The 16,028-nt window shown below is 45.6% G+C and overlaps 1 protein-coding gene across 1 annotated transcript; it reads right to left on the reverse strand.

Moving 5' to 3' along the window:
• Positions 1–2,216: 2,216 nt before the first annotated feature.
• LOC135565411 (gamma-crystallin N-like) lies at positions 2,217–14,777 on the reverse strand. The gene is made up of 4 exons (XM_065012439.1): positions 14,696–14,777; positions 11,584–11,632; positions 10,241–10,362; positions 2,217–2,797 (listed from the first exon to the last, which is right to left on the reverse strand). Exons 1-4 carry the CDS (start codon positions 14,737–14,739, stop codon positions 2,662–2,664), a joined length of 351 nt encoding a protein of 116 aa, XP_064868511.1. The 5' UTR covers positions 14,740–14,777; the 3' UTR covers positions 2,217–2,661.
• Between the last annotated feature and the right edge of the window lie 1,251 nt (positions 14,778–16,028).

Genomic DNA, 16,028 nt, shown 5'->3' on the forward strand with positions numbered 1-16,028 from the left:
TGTTATTAGTAGTATCTGCTCTGCATACTGTATGTGTTATTAGTAGTATCTGCTCTGCATACTGTATGTTATTAGTAGTATCTGCTCTGCATACTGTATGTGTTATTAGTAGTCTCTGCTCTGCATACTGTGTGTTATTAGTAGTATCTGCTCTGCATACTGTATGTTATTAGTAGTATCTGCTCTGCATACTGTATGTGTTATTAGTAGTATCTGCTGCATACTGTATGTTTATTAGTAGTATCTGCTCTACATACTGTATGTGTTATTAGTAGTATCTGCTACTGTATGTGTTATTAGTAGTATCATACTGTATGTGTTATTAGTAGTATCTGCTCTGCATACTGTATGTTATTAGTAGTATCTGCTCTGCATACTGTGTTATTAGTAGTATCTGCTCTGCATACTGTATGTGTTATTAGTAGTATCTGCATACTGTATGTGTTATTAGTAGTATCTGCTCTGCATACTGTATGTTATTAGTAGTATCTGCTCTGCATACTGTATGTTATTAGTAGTATCTGCTCTGCATACTGTATGTTATTAGTAGTATCTGCTCTGCATACTGTATGTGTTATTAGTAGTATCTGCTCTGCATACTGTATGTTATTAGTAGTATCTGCATACTGTATGTGTTATTAGTAGTATCTGCATACTGTATGTGTTATTAGTAGTGTCTGCATACTGTATGTTATTAGTAGTATCTGCATACTGTATGTGTTATTAGTAGTATCTGCATACTGTATGTGTTATTAGTAGTATCTGCTCTGCATACTGTGTGTTATTAGTAGTATCTGCTCTGCATACTGTATGTTATTATTAGTAGTATCTGCTCTGCATACTGTATGTTATTAGTAGTATCTGCTCTGCATACTGTATGTTTATTAGTAGTATCTGCTCTGCATACTGTATGTTATTAGTAGTATCTGCTCTGCATACTGTATGTTATTAGTAGTATCTGCTCTGCATACTGTATGTTATTAGTAGTATCTGCTCTGCATACTGTATGTGTTATTAGTAGTATCTGCTCTGCATACTGTATGTTTATTAGTAGTATCTGCTCTGCATACTGTATGTTTATTAGTAGTATCTGCTCTGCATACTGTATGTGTTATTAGTAGTATCTGCTCTGCATACTGTATGTTATTAGTAGTATCTGCTCTGCATACTGTATGTGTTATTAGTAGTATCTGCTCTGCATACTGTATGTGTTATTAGTAGTATCTGCTCTGCATACTGTATGTTATTAGTAGTATCTGCTCTACATACTGTATGTGTTATTAGTAGTATCTGCTCTGCATACTGTATGTTATTAGTAGTATCTGCTCTGCATACTGTATGTGTTATTAGTAGTATCTGCTCTGCATACTGTATGTGTTATTAGTAGTATCTGCTCTGCATACTGTATGTGTTATTAGTAGTATCTGCTCTGCATACTGTATGTGTTATTAGTAGTATCTGCTCTGCATACTGTATGTTATTAGTAGTATCTGCTCTGCATACTGTATGTTTATTAGTAGTATCTGCTCTGCATACTGTATGTGTTATTAGTAGTATCTGCTCTGCATACTGTATGTTTATTAGTAGTATCTGCTCTGCATACTGTATGTGTTATTAGTAGTATCTGCTCTGCATACTGTATGTTATTAGTAGTATCTGCTCTGCATACTGTATGTTATTAGTAGTATCTGCTCTGCATACTGTATGTGTTATTAGTAGTATCTGCTCTGCATACTGTATGTTATTAGTAGTATCTGCTCTGCATACTGTATGTGTTATTAGTATCTGCTCTGCATACTGTATGTGTTATTAGTAGTATCTGCTCTGCATACTGTATGTGTTATTAGTAGTATCTGCTCTGCATACTGTATGTTATTAGTAGTATCTGCTCTACATACTGTATGTGTTATTAGTAGTGTCTGCATACTGTATGTTATTAGTAGTATCTGCATACTGTATGTGTTATTAGTAGTATCTGCATACTGTATGTGTTATTAGTAGTATCTGCATACTGTATGTGTTATTAGTAGTATCTGCATACTGTATGTTTATTAGTAGTATCTGCATACTGTATGTGTTATTAGTAGTATCTGCATACTGTATGTGTTATTAGTAGCAGGGTTTTCTATCAACCTGTGAGAAAATATACCACAATGAATACACCAAGTACATCATCATCACAACCCTGAAAACAAAACAACACACAACACGAGCAATTGTCTTTTTACTGTTTATTATTAAAATAGTTTTCTGGTAGTTTTGCATAATGTGTGTGTATTAAGCTGACACAGTGTGTGTGTGTGTGTGTGTGTGTGTGTGTGTGTGTGTGTGTGTGTCAGGTGGAAGGGGTGCTGGTGTGGAGTCCTCCTGTTGGTTAGGGGGATTAGGGCAGGGGGGTTTATGAGGGGGGTTTTCTTATAATTTTTTAAACCTTTATTTAACTTGGCAAGTCAGTTAAGAACAAATGCTTATTTACAATGACGGCCTCCCCCGGCCAAGCCCTAACCCGGACGATGCTGGGCCAATTGTGCTCCGCCCTATGGGTCGTCTCCCAATCACGTCCGGTTGTGATACATCCTGGAATAGAACCAGTTCTGTAGTGACGGCTCAAGCACTGAGATGCAGTGCCTTAGACCGCTGCGCCACTCAGGAGTCAGCTGGTTAGTTATTGAAGCGGACCCGTCGCATGGAGCCCACTGTGCTGCTCTGGGAGCCCCAGTCCGAGGCGTTGTTGTAGTCACGTTTCTCCAAGACATAGTGGGGACCTCTGTAGTTAGGCTCCTGGTACACCACCCAGCTGAAGAGACAGGCAGGAAGGCAGGCAGGCAGGAAGGCAGGAAGGAAGGAAGGAAGGAAGGCAGGCAGGAAGGAAGGAAGGAAGGAAGGAAGGAAGGCAGGCAGGCAGGCAGGCAGGCAGGCAGGCAGGCAGGCAGGCAGGCAGGGACAGAAAAATAAATGGGGTGATTAGGGTGCACTATGTAGGGAATAGGGTGCACTATGTAGGGAATAGGGTGCACTATGTAGGGAATAGGGTGCACTATGTAGGGAATAGGGTACCAATGCCTCTGACCTGGGTATCTGGACCTGGTAGGTCTTGGAGGATAGAGGCAGCCCTGTTGAGACTGTATATTATAGAGGGGTACTTACACCCCTCCCAGGACACAGATAGAGGCAGCCCTGTTGAGACTGTATATTATAGAGGGGTACTTACACCCCTCCCAGGACACAGATAGAGGCAGCCCTGTTGAGACTGTATATTATAGAGGGGTACTTACACCCCTCCCAGGACACAGATAGAGGCAGCCCTGTTGAGACTGTATATTATAGAGGGGTACTTACGCTCCTCCCAGGACACAGATAGAGGCAGCCCTGTTGAGACTGTATATTATAGAGGGGTACTTACACCCCTCCCAGGACACAGATAGAGGCAGCCCTGTTGAGACTGTATATTATAGAGGGGTACTTACACCCCTCCCAGGACACGGATAGAGGCAGCCCTGTTGAGACTGTATATTATAGAGGGGTACTTACACCCTCCCAGGACACGGATAGAGGCAGCCCTGTTGAGACTGTATATTATAGAGGGGTACTTACACCCCTCCCAGGACACGGATAGAGGCAGCCCTGTTGAGACTGTATATTATAGAGGGGTACTTACACCCCTCCCAGGACACGGATAGAGGCAGCCCTGTTGAGACTGTATATTATAGAGGGGTACTTACACCCCTCCCAGGACACGGATAGAGGCAGCCCTGTTGAGACTGTATATTATAGAGGGGTACTTACACCCCTCCCAGGACACGGATAGAGGCAGCCCTGTTGAGACTGTATATTATAGAGGGGTACTTACACCCTCCCAGGACACGGATAGAGGCAGCCCTGTTGAGACTGTATATTATAGAGGGGTACTTACGCCCTCCCAGGACACGGATAGAGGCAGCCCTGTTGAGACTGTATATTATAGAGGGGTACTTACACCCCTCCCAGGACACGGATAGAGGCAGCCCTGTTGAGACTGTATATTATAGAGGGGTACTTACGCCCTCCCAGGACACGGATAGAGGCAGCCCTGTTGAGACTGTATATTATAGAGGGGTACTTACACCCCTCCCAGGACACGGATAGAGGCAGCCCTGTTGAGACTGTATATTATAGAGGGGTACTTACACCCTCCCAGGACACGGATAGAGGCAGCCCTGTTGAGACTGTATATTATAGAGGGGTACTTACACCCCTCCCAGGACACGGATAGAGGCAGCCCTGTTGAGACTGTATATTATAGAGGGGTACTTACACCCCTCCCAGGACACGGATAGAGGCAGCCCTGTTGAGACTGTATATTATAGAGGGGTACTTACACCTCCCAGGACACGGATAGAGGCAGCCCTGTTGAGACTGTATATTATAGAGGGGTACTTACACCCTCCCAGGACACGGATAGAGGCAGCCCTGTTGAGACTGTATATTATAGAGGGGTACTTACACCCCCCAGGACACGGATAGAGGCAGCCCTGTTGAGACTGTATATTATAGAGGGGTACTTACACCCCTCCCAGGACACGGATAGAGGCAGCCCTGTTGAGACTGTATATTATAGAGGGGTACTTACCCCCTCCCAGGACACGGATAGAGGCAGCCCTGTTGAGACTGTATATTATAGAGGGGTACTTACACCCCCAGGACACGGATCCCAGGACACGGATAGAGGCAGCCCTGTTGAGACTGTATATTATAGAGGGGTACTTACACCCCTCCCAGGACACGGATAGAGGCAGCCCTGTTGAGACTGTATATTATAGAGGGGTACTTACACCCTCCCAGGACACGGATAGAGGCAGCCCTGTTGAGACTGTATATTATAGAGGGGTACTTACACCCTCCCAGGACACGGATAGAGGCAGCCCTGTTGAGACTGTATATTATAGAGGGGTACTTACACCCCTCCCAGGACACGGATAGAGGCAGCCCTGTTGAGACTGTATATTATAGAGGGGTACTTACACCCTCCCAGGACACGGATAGAGGCAGCCCTGTTGAGACTGTCATTATAGAGGGGTACTTACACCCCTCCCAGGACACGGATAGAGGCAGCCCTGTTGAGAGTTCTTCCTAGCTAGTGGGTGTCTGTTCCCAGGACACATAGAGGCAGCCCTGTTGAGACTGTATATCCTAGAGGGGTACTTACACCCTCCCAGGACACGGATAGAGGCACCCCTGTTGAGACCAGTCATATTATAGATAGGTACACCCCTCCCAGGACCTCTAGAGGCAGCCCTGTTCTCCTATTATAGTGGTGTTTGTCCCCTCCCAGGACACGGATAGAGGCAGCCCTGTTCAGACTGTATATTATAGAGGGGTACACACGGATAGAGGCAGCCCTGTTCAGACTGTATATTATAGAGGGTGTGTCTCTGCACCCCTCCCAGGACACAGATAGAGCAGCCCTGTTGAGACTGTATATTATAGAGGGGTACTTACCCCCTCCCAGGACACTGTCTGGCAGCCCTGTCCCAGAGACTGTATATTATGTTTTGTACTTGTCCCAGGACACGGATAGTTCTCCTGTTGAGACTGTATATTATAGCACCCCTCCCAGGACACGGATAGAGGCAGCCCTGTTGAGACTGTATATTATAGAGGGGTACTTACACCCCTCCCAGGACACGGATAGAGGCAGCCCTGTTGAGACTGTATATTATAGAGGGGTACCACCCCTCCCAGGACACATAGAGGCAGCCCTGTTGAGACTGTATATTATAGAGGGGTACTCACCCCTCCCAGGACACACATAGAGGCAGCCCTGTTGAGACTGTTATTATAGAGGGGCCCACCCTCCCAGGACACACATAGACAGCCCTGTTGAACTGTTCTTATGCTACTTACCCACCCATCTCCCAGGACACATAGAGGCACAACCTGTTGAGACTGTTCTCCCTAGAGGGGTACCCATCTGAACCACCCAGGACACATAGACACCCTCTGAAGTTCTCCTGCTCGGTAGCCCACCCATCTCCAAACACACATAGACAGCCTCTGAGACTGTTCTCCTGCTCGGTACCCACCCATCTGAACCACAGGACACACATAGACAGCCCTGTCTGTATAGTTCTCCTGCTCGTACCCCCCTCCACACACACACATAGAGGCAGCCCTGTTGAACTGTTCTTATAGAGGGGTACCCACCCATCTCCACAGGACACATAGACAGCCCTGTTGAGACTGTTCTCCTAGCTCGTACCCACCCATCTCCCACACACACATAGACAGCCCTCTTGAGACTGTTCTTATAGCTCGGTAGCCCACCCATCCCAGGACACACATAGACACCCTGTTGAGACTGTATATCCTAGAGGGGTAGCCCACCCATCCCAGGACACGGATAGAGGCAGCCCTGTTGAGACTTATTATAGAGGGGTACTTACACCCCTCCCAGGACACGGATAGAGGCAGCCCTGTTGAGACTGTATGCTATAGACCCATCTGACCACCCACACATAGAGGCACAACCTCTTGAACTGTTCTCCTGAGGGTACCCACCCATCTGAACCCAGGACACAGATAGAGGCAGCCCTCTGAGACTTCTCCTGCTCGTAGCCCACCCATCTCCCAGGACACATAGACACAACCTGTTGAGACTGTCTTATAGCTCGTAGCCCACCCATCTCCCAGGACACACATAGACACAACCTGTTGAGACTTCTCCTGCTCGTAGCCCACCCATCTCCCAGGACACACATAGACAGCCCTCTTGAGACTGTTCTTATGCTCGTAGCCCACCCATCTCCCAGGACACATAGACACAACCTCTGAGACTGTATATTATAGAGGACTGCAGACAACCCAGGACACGGATAGAGGCAGCCCTGTTGAGACTGTAGCGAGTCATCATGTTGGGGATGTCATCCTGTAAGTTCTGTCCTCTTACCAGAGAACCCAGCCCTCTCAAACAGATGGGCTCGGCAAATAAATTCCTGGGAGAGACGATACAGAAGGTTAGTGTCTGTGTCTGTTTGTCCCAGTCTGTCTATCCTCAGGGGATAATTGTTCCAGGTTGGCCAATAACAGAAACTAGTAGCTAGTCATTTTAGTTTGAAAGTATTTCCTGTTCAATGTGATTAATCTGTATGTTTGTCTGTTTGTCTGAAGAATGTGTGTCATTTTGTGTGTGACATGTTAATGTGTGTTTGTTTGTCCACTCCTGTGATCCATCTCCTGTCTGTCCCTAACCCTCCATCTCCACTGTCTGTCCCTCCATCTCCACAGTCTGTCTGTCCCACTGTCCCTCCATCTCCACAGAGCCCTAACCTCCATCTCCCCACCCTCCTGTTTGACCTGTCCCTCTGTCTCCACAGAGCCCTAACCCAAACCCTCCATCTCCACAGAGCCTGTCTGTCCCTCCATCTCCACAGAGCCCTGTCCCTGTGTGTGTTTGTTTCTCCACAGAGCCCTAACCAACTAACCTCCATCTCCACAGAGCCTCTCCGTCTCACCTCCATCTCCACAGAGCCCTAACATGGTCCCACCTGGGCATCTCCACAGAGCCCTAACTCTCCCTTCTAAACCTCCATCTCCACAGGCCCTGAACCCCTGAAGTTCTCCTGCTCGTAGCCCACCCATCTGAACCACAACACCATAGACACAACCTCTGAAGTTCTCCTGCTCGTAGCCCACCCATCTGAACCACACACACACATAGACACAACCTCTGAACAGTGGAACAATGACTGCAGACAACAAACAGGGTGGTGGAGGGGGAAACTAGGGACCAGATAACCCTCTACATGTCTTAGGATGAACACATTAAGAATGTAACCCAGATCCATTACTCCAATGATACCTGAAAATAAATTCCTCCATCTCATTTGTTTGTTCTGAATGAAATTGGTATTTTTGAAGTAAACAGGTATTCCTGTTCAATGTCCATAATCCACAGTTTTCTATACAGAAGAATGCGTGTCATTTTGCAGTGACATATTAATGTCAGTAGGTGGCTCCACTCCACTTATGATCCATCTCCACAGAGCCCTAACCCTCCATCTCCACAGAGCCCTAACCCTCCATATCCACAGAGCCCTAACCCACTAACCCTCCATCTCCACAGAGCCCTAACCCACTCCATCTCCACAGAGCCCTAACCCTCCATCTCCACAGAGCCCTAACCCACTAACCTCCATCTCCACAGAGCCCTAACCCTCCATCTCCACAGAGCCCTAACCCTCCACTAACCCTCCATCTCCACAGAGCCCTAACCCACTAACCCTCCATCTCCACAGAGCCCTAACCCTCCAACCCACTCCATCTCCAGAGCCCTAACCCAACCCTAACCCTCCATCTACAGAGCCCTAACCCCCTAACCCTCCATCTCCACAGAGCAACCAGCCCTAACCCTCCATCTCCACAGAGCCCCCTAACCCACTAACCCTCCATCTCCACAGAGCCCTAACCCTAACCCACTAACCCTCCATCTCCACAGAGCCTCCACTAACCCTCCATCTCCACAGAGCCCTAACCCTAACCCACTAACCCTCCATCTCCACAGAGCCCTAACCCACTAACCCTCCATCTCCACAGAGCCCTAACCCACTAACCCTCCATCTCCACAGAGCCCTAACCCACTAAACCTCCATCTCCACAGAGCCCTAACCCACTAACCCTCCATCTCCACAGAGCCCTAACCCACTAACCCTCCATCTCCACAGAGCCCTAACCCACTAACCCTCCATCTCCACAGAGCCCTAACCCACTCCCTCCATCTCCACAGAGCCCTAACCCACTCACCCTCCATCTCCACAGAGCCCTAACCCACTCCCTCCATCTCCACAGAGCCCTAACCCACTTATGTTCCATCTCCACAGAGCCCTAACCCACCATCTCCACAGAGCCCTAACCCACTCCATCTCCACAGAGCCCTAACCCTCCATCCCTAACCCCCATCCCACAGAGCCTAACACTCCATCTCCACAGAGCCCTAACCCTCCATCTCCACAGAGCCCTAACCCTCCATCTCCACAGAGCCCTAACCCACTCCCTCCATCTCCACAGAGCCCCCACTCAACCCTCCATCTCCACAGAGCCCTCCCCCCTCCATCTCCACAGAGCCCTAACCCACTAACCCTCCATCTCCACAGAGCCCTAACCCACTCACCCTCCATCTCCACAGAGCCCTAACCCACTCACCCTCCATCTCCACAGAGCCCTAACCCACTCACCCTCCATCTCCACAGAGCCCTAACCCACTAACCTCCATCTCCACAGAGCCCTAACCCACTTACCCTCCATCTCCACAGAGCCCCCTAACCCACTAACCCTCCATCTCCACAGAGCCCTAACCCACTCACCCTCCATCTCCACAGAGCCCTAACGCTCCATCTCCACAGAGCCCTAACCCACTAACCCTCCATATCCACAGAGCTCTAACCCTAACCCACTAACCCTTCATCTCCACAGAGCTCTAACCTAACCCACTAACCCTTCATCGCCACAGAGCCCTAACCCTAACCCACTAACCCTCCATCTCCACAGAGCCCTAACCCACTAACCCTTCATCTCCACAGAGCCCTAACCCTAACCCACTTACGCTCCATCTCCACAGAGCCCTAACCCACTAACCCTCCATCTCCACAGAGCCCTAACCCACTAACCCTCCATCTCCACAGAGCCCTAACCCACTTACCCTCCATCTCCACAGAGCCCTAACCCACTAACCCTCCATCGCCACAGAGCCCTAACCCACTAACCCTCCATCTCCACAGAGCCCTAACCCACTCACCCTCCATCTCCACAGAGCCCTAACCCACTCACCCTCCATCTCCACAGAGCCCTAACCCACTCACCCTCCATCGCCACAGAGCCCTAACCCACTAACCCTCCATCTCCACAGATCCCTAACCCACTTATGTTCCATCTCCACAGAGCCCTAACCCACTTACGTTCCATCTCCACAGAGCCCTAACCCACTTACGTTCCATCTCTACAGAGCCCTAACCCTAACCCACTTACCCTCCATCTCCACAGAGCCCTAACCCACTTACGCTCCAGCTCCAAAGAGCCCTAACCCACTCACCCTCCATCTCCACAGAGCCCTAACCCACTCACCCTCCATCTCCACAGAGCCCTAACCCTCCATCTCCACAGAGCCCTAACCCTCCATCTCCACAGAGCCCTAACCCACTAACCCTCCATCTCCACAGAGCCCTAACCCACTTACACTCCATTCTCCACAGAGCCCTAACCCACTTACGCTCCATTCTCCACCTGCACAGAGTTGCATCTCTCTGGGAAGTTCTTGTCGCTTAGTTTCTGGCAGTCGGCACTCAGGTCCAGACGTCTGCCGGCAAAATTACGCTGTTCGAAAAGGGTCACCTGACAACACAATATCAACACACAAAATAACATCATCATCAACAACCACTAAGTAAATATAAACAACTCTCTCTAACTTACTGACATGGTACATCTCTATGAAATAACTAACTTATTGATGTGGTACATAGTACATCTCTATGAAATAACTCACTTATTGACATGGTACATCTCTATGAAATAACTAACTTATTGATGTGGTACATAGTACATCTCTATGAAATAACTAGCTTATTGACGTGGTACATCTCTATGAAATAACTAACTTATTCACATGGTACATAGTACATCTCTATGAAATAACTAACTTATTGACGTGGTACATCTCTATGAAATAACTAACTTATTGACACGGTACATCTCTATGAAATAACTAGCTTACTGACGTGGTACATCTCTATGAAATAACTAACTTATTGACGTGGTACATCTCTATGAAATAACTAACTTATTGACGTGGTACATCTCTATGAAATAACTAACTTATTGACACGGTACATCTCTATGAAATAACTTATTGACACGGTACATCTCTACTAGCTTATTGACGTGGTACATCTCTATGAAATAACTAACTTATTGACATGGTACATAGTACATCTCTATGAAATAACTAACTTATTGACACGGTACATCTCTATGAAATAACTAGCTTATTGACGTGGTACATCTCTATGAAATAACTAACTTATTGACGTGGTACATCTCTATGAAATAACTAACTTATTGACGTGGTACATCTCTATGAAATAACTAACTTATTGACACGGTACATCTCTATGAAATAACTAACTTATTGACACGGTACATCTCTATGAAATAACTAGCTTACTGACATGGTACATCTCTATGAAATAACTAACTTACTGACATGGTACATCTCTATGAAATAACTAACTTATTGACGTGGTACATCTCTATGAAATAACTAACTTATTGACGTGGTACATCTCTATGAAATAACTAACTTATTGACGTGGTACATAGTACATCTCTATGAAATATCTAACTTACTGACATGGTACATCTCTATGAAATAACTAACTTATTGACGTGGTACATAGTACATCTCTATGAAATATCTAACTTACTGACGTGGTACATGGGCTTTCTCTATGAAATAACTAACTTAATGAAATATGTAAACGGTTTTGCTCTGATTTAAAAAGTCAGCTCCGTTATCTTGTGTGTTGGACGAGGGCATCACACGTTTGGACCTACCCTCCCACTGGACCCGTAGAAGGCACGTTGGAGCACAGACCCCAGCTTGCTGCGGAGACAGGATGGAGGAACCTCTAGTTAAACACATGAACTGCAGACAGGACCTTTGTCCACATGACCTTTGTCCACAGCACCTTTGTCCACAGCACCTTTGTCCACAGCACCTTTGTCCACATGACCTTTGTCCACAGCACCTTTGTCCACATGACCTTTGTCCACAGCACCTTTGGCTACATGACCTTTGTCCACAGCACCTTTGCCAGCTATCTCACTCAGATGTACACACACACACACGCACGCAAACGCACGCACACACACATCAATAATCTTGCTGCCAAATTCCGATAAGGGACAGCATGTATCTGTGACTAAAACGTTTATTTGATATCTATAGAGCCAATGATTATACTTTAAAGACGGAATGGTTATCTGTTTTTCCAGTAATAATGTCTAATGTAATTTTAGGACGTGTGCCAAACAGTACCCTATTCCCTATGTAGTGCACTACTTTTGACCAGACCTGTATGGGCTGTATGGGGCTCTGGTCAAAAGTAGTGCACTACATAGGGAATAGGGTGCCATTTGTGACTTATCCTTAAAATCAGGCCATTATGACAAACTAGAATTGTGTTTCAATCCTTTCCTATAAACTGGAAACCCATATTTAAAATGAGATGATTTACAGGCTAGCCATCGTCAGGCTAAATTTAAAATGAGATGATTTAACGGGAATCAGGCTAGCCATCGTTTAAAATGAGATAATTTAACGGGAATCAGGCTAGCCATCATTCAAAATTAGGTGATTTAACGGGAATCAGGCTAGCCATCGTTTAAAATGAGAATCAGGCTAGCCATCGTTCAAAATTAGGTGATTTAACGGTCAATCAAAATGAGGCTAGCCATCGTTCAAAATTAGATGATTTAACGGTAATCAGGCTAGCCATCGTTCAAAATTTTAACGGTAATCAGGCTCGTTCAAAATTAGATGATTTAACGGGAATCAGGCTAGCCATCGTTCAAAATTAGATGATTTAACGGGAATCAGGCTAGCCATCGTTCAAAATTAGATGATTTAACGGGAATCAGGCTAGCCATCATTTAAAATGAGATGATTTAACGGAATCAGGCTAGCCATCATTTAAAATGAGATGATTTAACGGGAATCAGGCTAGCCATCATTCAAAATTAGATGATTTAACGGGAATCAGGCTAGCCATCGTTCAAAATGAGATGATTTAAAATGAGATGATTTAACGGGAATCAGGCTAGCCATCATTCAAAATTAGGTGATTTAAAATGAGATAATTTATCAATCAGGCTAGCCATCGTTCAAAATTAGATGATTTAACGGGAATCAGGCTAGCCATCGTTCAAAATGAGATGATTTAACGGGAATCAGGCTAGCCATCATTCAAAATTAGATGATTTAACGGGGCTAGCCATCCAAAATCATTTTAACGGGAATCAGGCTAGCCATCATTCAAAATGATTTAACGGGAATCAGGCTAGCCATCGTTCAAAATGAGATGATCAGGCTAGCCATTTAGATGATTTAACGGAATCAGGCTAGCCATCGTTCAAAATGAGATGATTTAACGGGAATCAGGCTAGCCATCATTTAAAATGAGATGATTTAACGGGAATCAGGCTAGCCATCATTTAAAATGAGATGATTTAACGGGAATCAGGCTAGCCATCGTTCAAAATGAGATGATTTATCGGGAATCAGGCTAGCCATCATTCAAAATTAGGTGATTTAACGGGAATCAGGCTAGCCATCGATCAAAATTAGATGATTTAACGGGAATCAGGCTAGCCATCGTTTAAAATGAGATAATTTAACGGGAATCAGGCTAGCCATCATTCAAAATTAGGTGATTTAACGGGAATCATGCTAGCCATCGTTCAAAATGAGATGATTTAACAGGAATCAGGCTAGCCATCAAAATTTTTAAAATCAGGCTAGCCATCGAGATAATTTAAAATGAGATAATTTAACGGGAATCAGGCTAGCCATCATTCAAAATTAGGTGATTTAACGGGAATCAGGCTAGCCATCGTTCAAAATGAGATGATTTAACGGGAATCAGGCTAGCCATCATTCAAAATTAGGTGATTTAACGGGAATCAGGCTAGCCATCGTTCAAAATGAGATGATTTAACGGGAATCAGGCTAGCCATCATTCAAAATTAGTTTTAACAAAATCGTTCAGATGATTTAACGGGAATCAGGCTAGCCATCATTCAAAATTAGATGATTTAACGGGAATCAGGCTAGCCATCGTTCAAAATTAGATGATTTAACGGGAATCAGGCTAGCCATCATTTAAAATGAGATGATTTAACGGGAATCAGGCTAGCCATCATTTAAAATGAGATGATTTAACGGGAATCAGGCTAGCCATCGTTCAAAATGAGATGATTTATCGGGAATCAGGCTAGCCATCATTCAAAATTAGGTGATTTAACGGTAATCAGGCTAGCCATCGTTCAAAATTAGATGATTTAACGGGAATCAGGCTAGCCATCAATGATGATTTGGGCGACTTTTGGTGTCATGTGCATAGAGATCAGGGTTGAAGTCCATTTAATTTCAATTCCAGTCAGTTCAGAAAGTAAACCTAATTCCATGTCCAATTTTCCTGAATTGTCTGGAATTGAAATGGAATTGACCCCAACTCTGATAGCGATCCTATAATCCTACAGGATTCTCTGTAACTATTTGTATGGTCATGTGTAACAGAGTCGGAGAGACGGTGGGCAACACAAACTAGAGGACAGAGAGGAACTACGGCTGCGTTTACACAGGGAGCACAATTCTGATCTTTAGCCCGATTATTGGCAAAAGAGCTAATCTGATTAGTCAAAAGATCAGTTAGAGAAAAAAATATCAGAATTGGGCCGCCTGTGAATACGCAGACATACGGACGGACACACAGACGGGCTTGGTGGGTGGGGTGAGGGGGGGGGCTGTAGAGGGTGGGGGGGGGTCAGGGAATCACAGAATCACTACTGTAGAATACCCCCCACCACCACCACCACTCTTCCCCTATCTAACACCTCACCTGAACGGGACGGGCAGCACACCCTGATCACAGCACTCTGAACATACCTGGTTTGTTGGGCTAGTCCGTATACTTTAGTGAAGATGTTCATGTCAGCTCCAAGAGTCCGGGAGAAAGACCTTTAAATACAGCGCTGTCCAGGTCACCGCTGACAGGAGCTACTAGAAGGATCACAGGCCCTGGGACACATTCATATGCTAAACACAGCTCACAGGTCACACACACACACATGCTGCATTATTGTAAACACACACACATACACACACACACACACACACACACACACACACGCACACACACATAGAAATGCACACACAAATTAACAACCACCACACACACATACTGCATTATTGTAAACACACACACACATACACACGCACACACACGCACACACACACACACCCTCTTTGACACTGCGTATGTACTAGCAGAACAAGGAGTGCAGTGCCAACAGTTTTACCTCCTAACTATTCAGCGTTTTTTTTTGGAACAATATGGCTTCCCTCCATGATAATAACTGCATTCAGCCTGGATGGCTGGGTGCAGGACAGGCTGTATAGCACTGTAGAGCTGAATGGAACGGAGCATCTGGCTGCTACTACTCAGAATGGAGGCTTCTGCCATGGCCGTCTATGGTTATTCAGATACAGATTAATGTCTGCTTCCTGACTGGTTCATTAAATAACTCCCCCCCCCATCATATACATGGAAATGCATTACATCAGAGTCACTTCTCCTTTTGTTCACGCTGTTGGCATATAAGAGGATATGTGTTGTGATTCTGACCTCTCAACTGGCTAGGATGTGATAGGCTACTGTAGAACGGAACATTCCTCTCTCAACTGGCTAGGATGTGATAGGCTACTGTAGAACGGAACATTCTTCTCTCAACTGGCTAGGATGTGATAGGCTACTGTAGAACTTGAACATTCTTCTCTCAACTGGCTAGGATGTGATAGGCTACTGTAGAACAGAACATTCCTCTCTCAACTGGCTAGGATGTGATAGGCTACTGTAGAACAGAACATTCTTCTCTCAACTGGCTAGGATGTGATAGGCTACTGTAGAACAGAACATTCCTCTCTCAACTGGCTAGGATGTGATAGGCTACTGTAGAACAGAACATTCCTCTCTCATCTAGCTAGGATGTGATAGGCTACTGTAGAACAGAACATTCCTCTCTCAACTGGCTAGGATGTGATAGGCTACTGTAGAACAGAATATTCTTCTCTCAACTGGCTAGGATGTGATAGGCTACTGTAGAACAGAATATTCTTCTCTCAACTGGCTAGGATGTGATAGGCTACTGTAGAACAGAACATTCCTCTCTCAACTGGCTAGGATGTGATAGGCTACATACTTTGGTGACAGTACTGAATA

This window comes from Oncorhynchus nerka, linkage group LG27 (assembly GCF_034236695.1).
Source record: "Oncorhynchus nerka isolate Pitt River linkage group LG27, Oner_Uvic_2.0, whole genome shotgun sequence".
In the NCBI taxonomy this organism is placed as follows: Eukaryota; Metazoa; Chordata; class Actinopteri; order Salmoniformes; family Salmonidae; genus Oncorhynchus; species Oncorhynchus nerka.

Excerpts from the sequence above, each read along its gene's own strand:
- LOC135565411 (XM_065012439.1), bottom strand. The coding sequence starts at position 14,739 with ATGAACATCTTCACTAAAGTATACGGACTAGCCCAACAAACCAG. Across the intron at positions 11,633-14,695 it reads GGACTAGCCCAACAAACCAG|CAAGCTGGGGTCTGTGCTCC; the intron begins GTATGTTCAGAG and ends CTGTCTCCGCAG. Across the intron at positions 10,363-11,583 it reads TCTACGGGTCCAGTGGGAGG|GTGACCCTTTTCGAACAGCG; the intron begins GTAGGTCCAAAC and ends TTGTGTTGTCAG.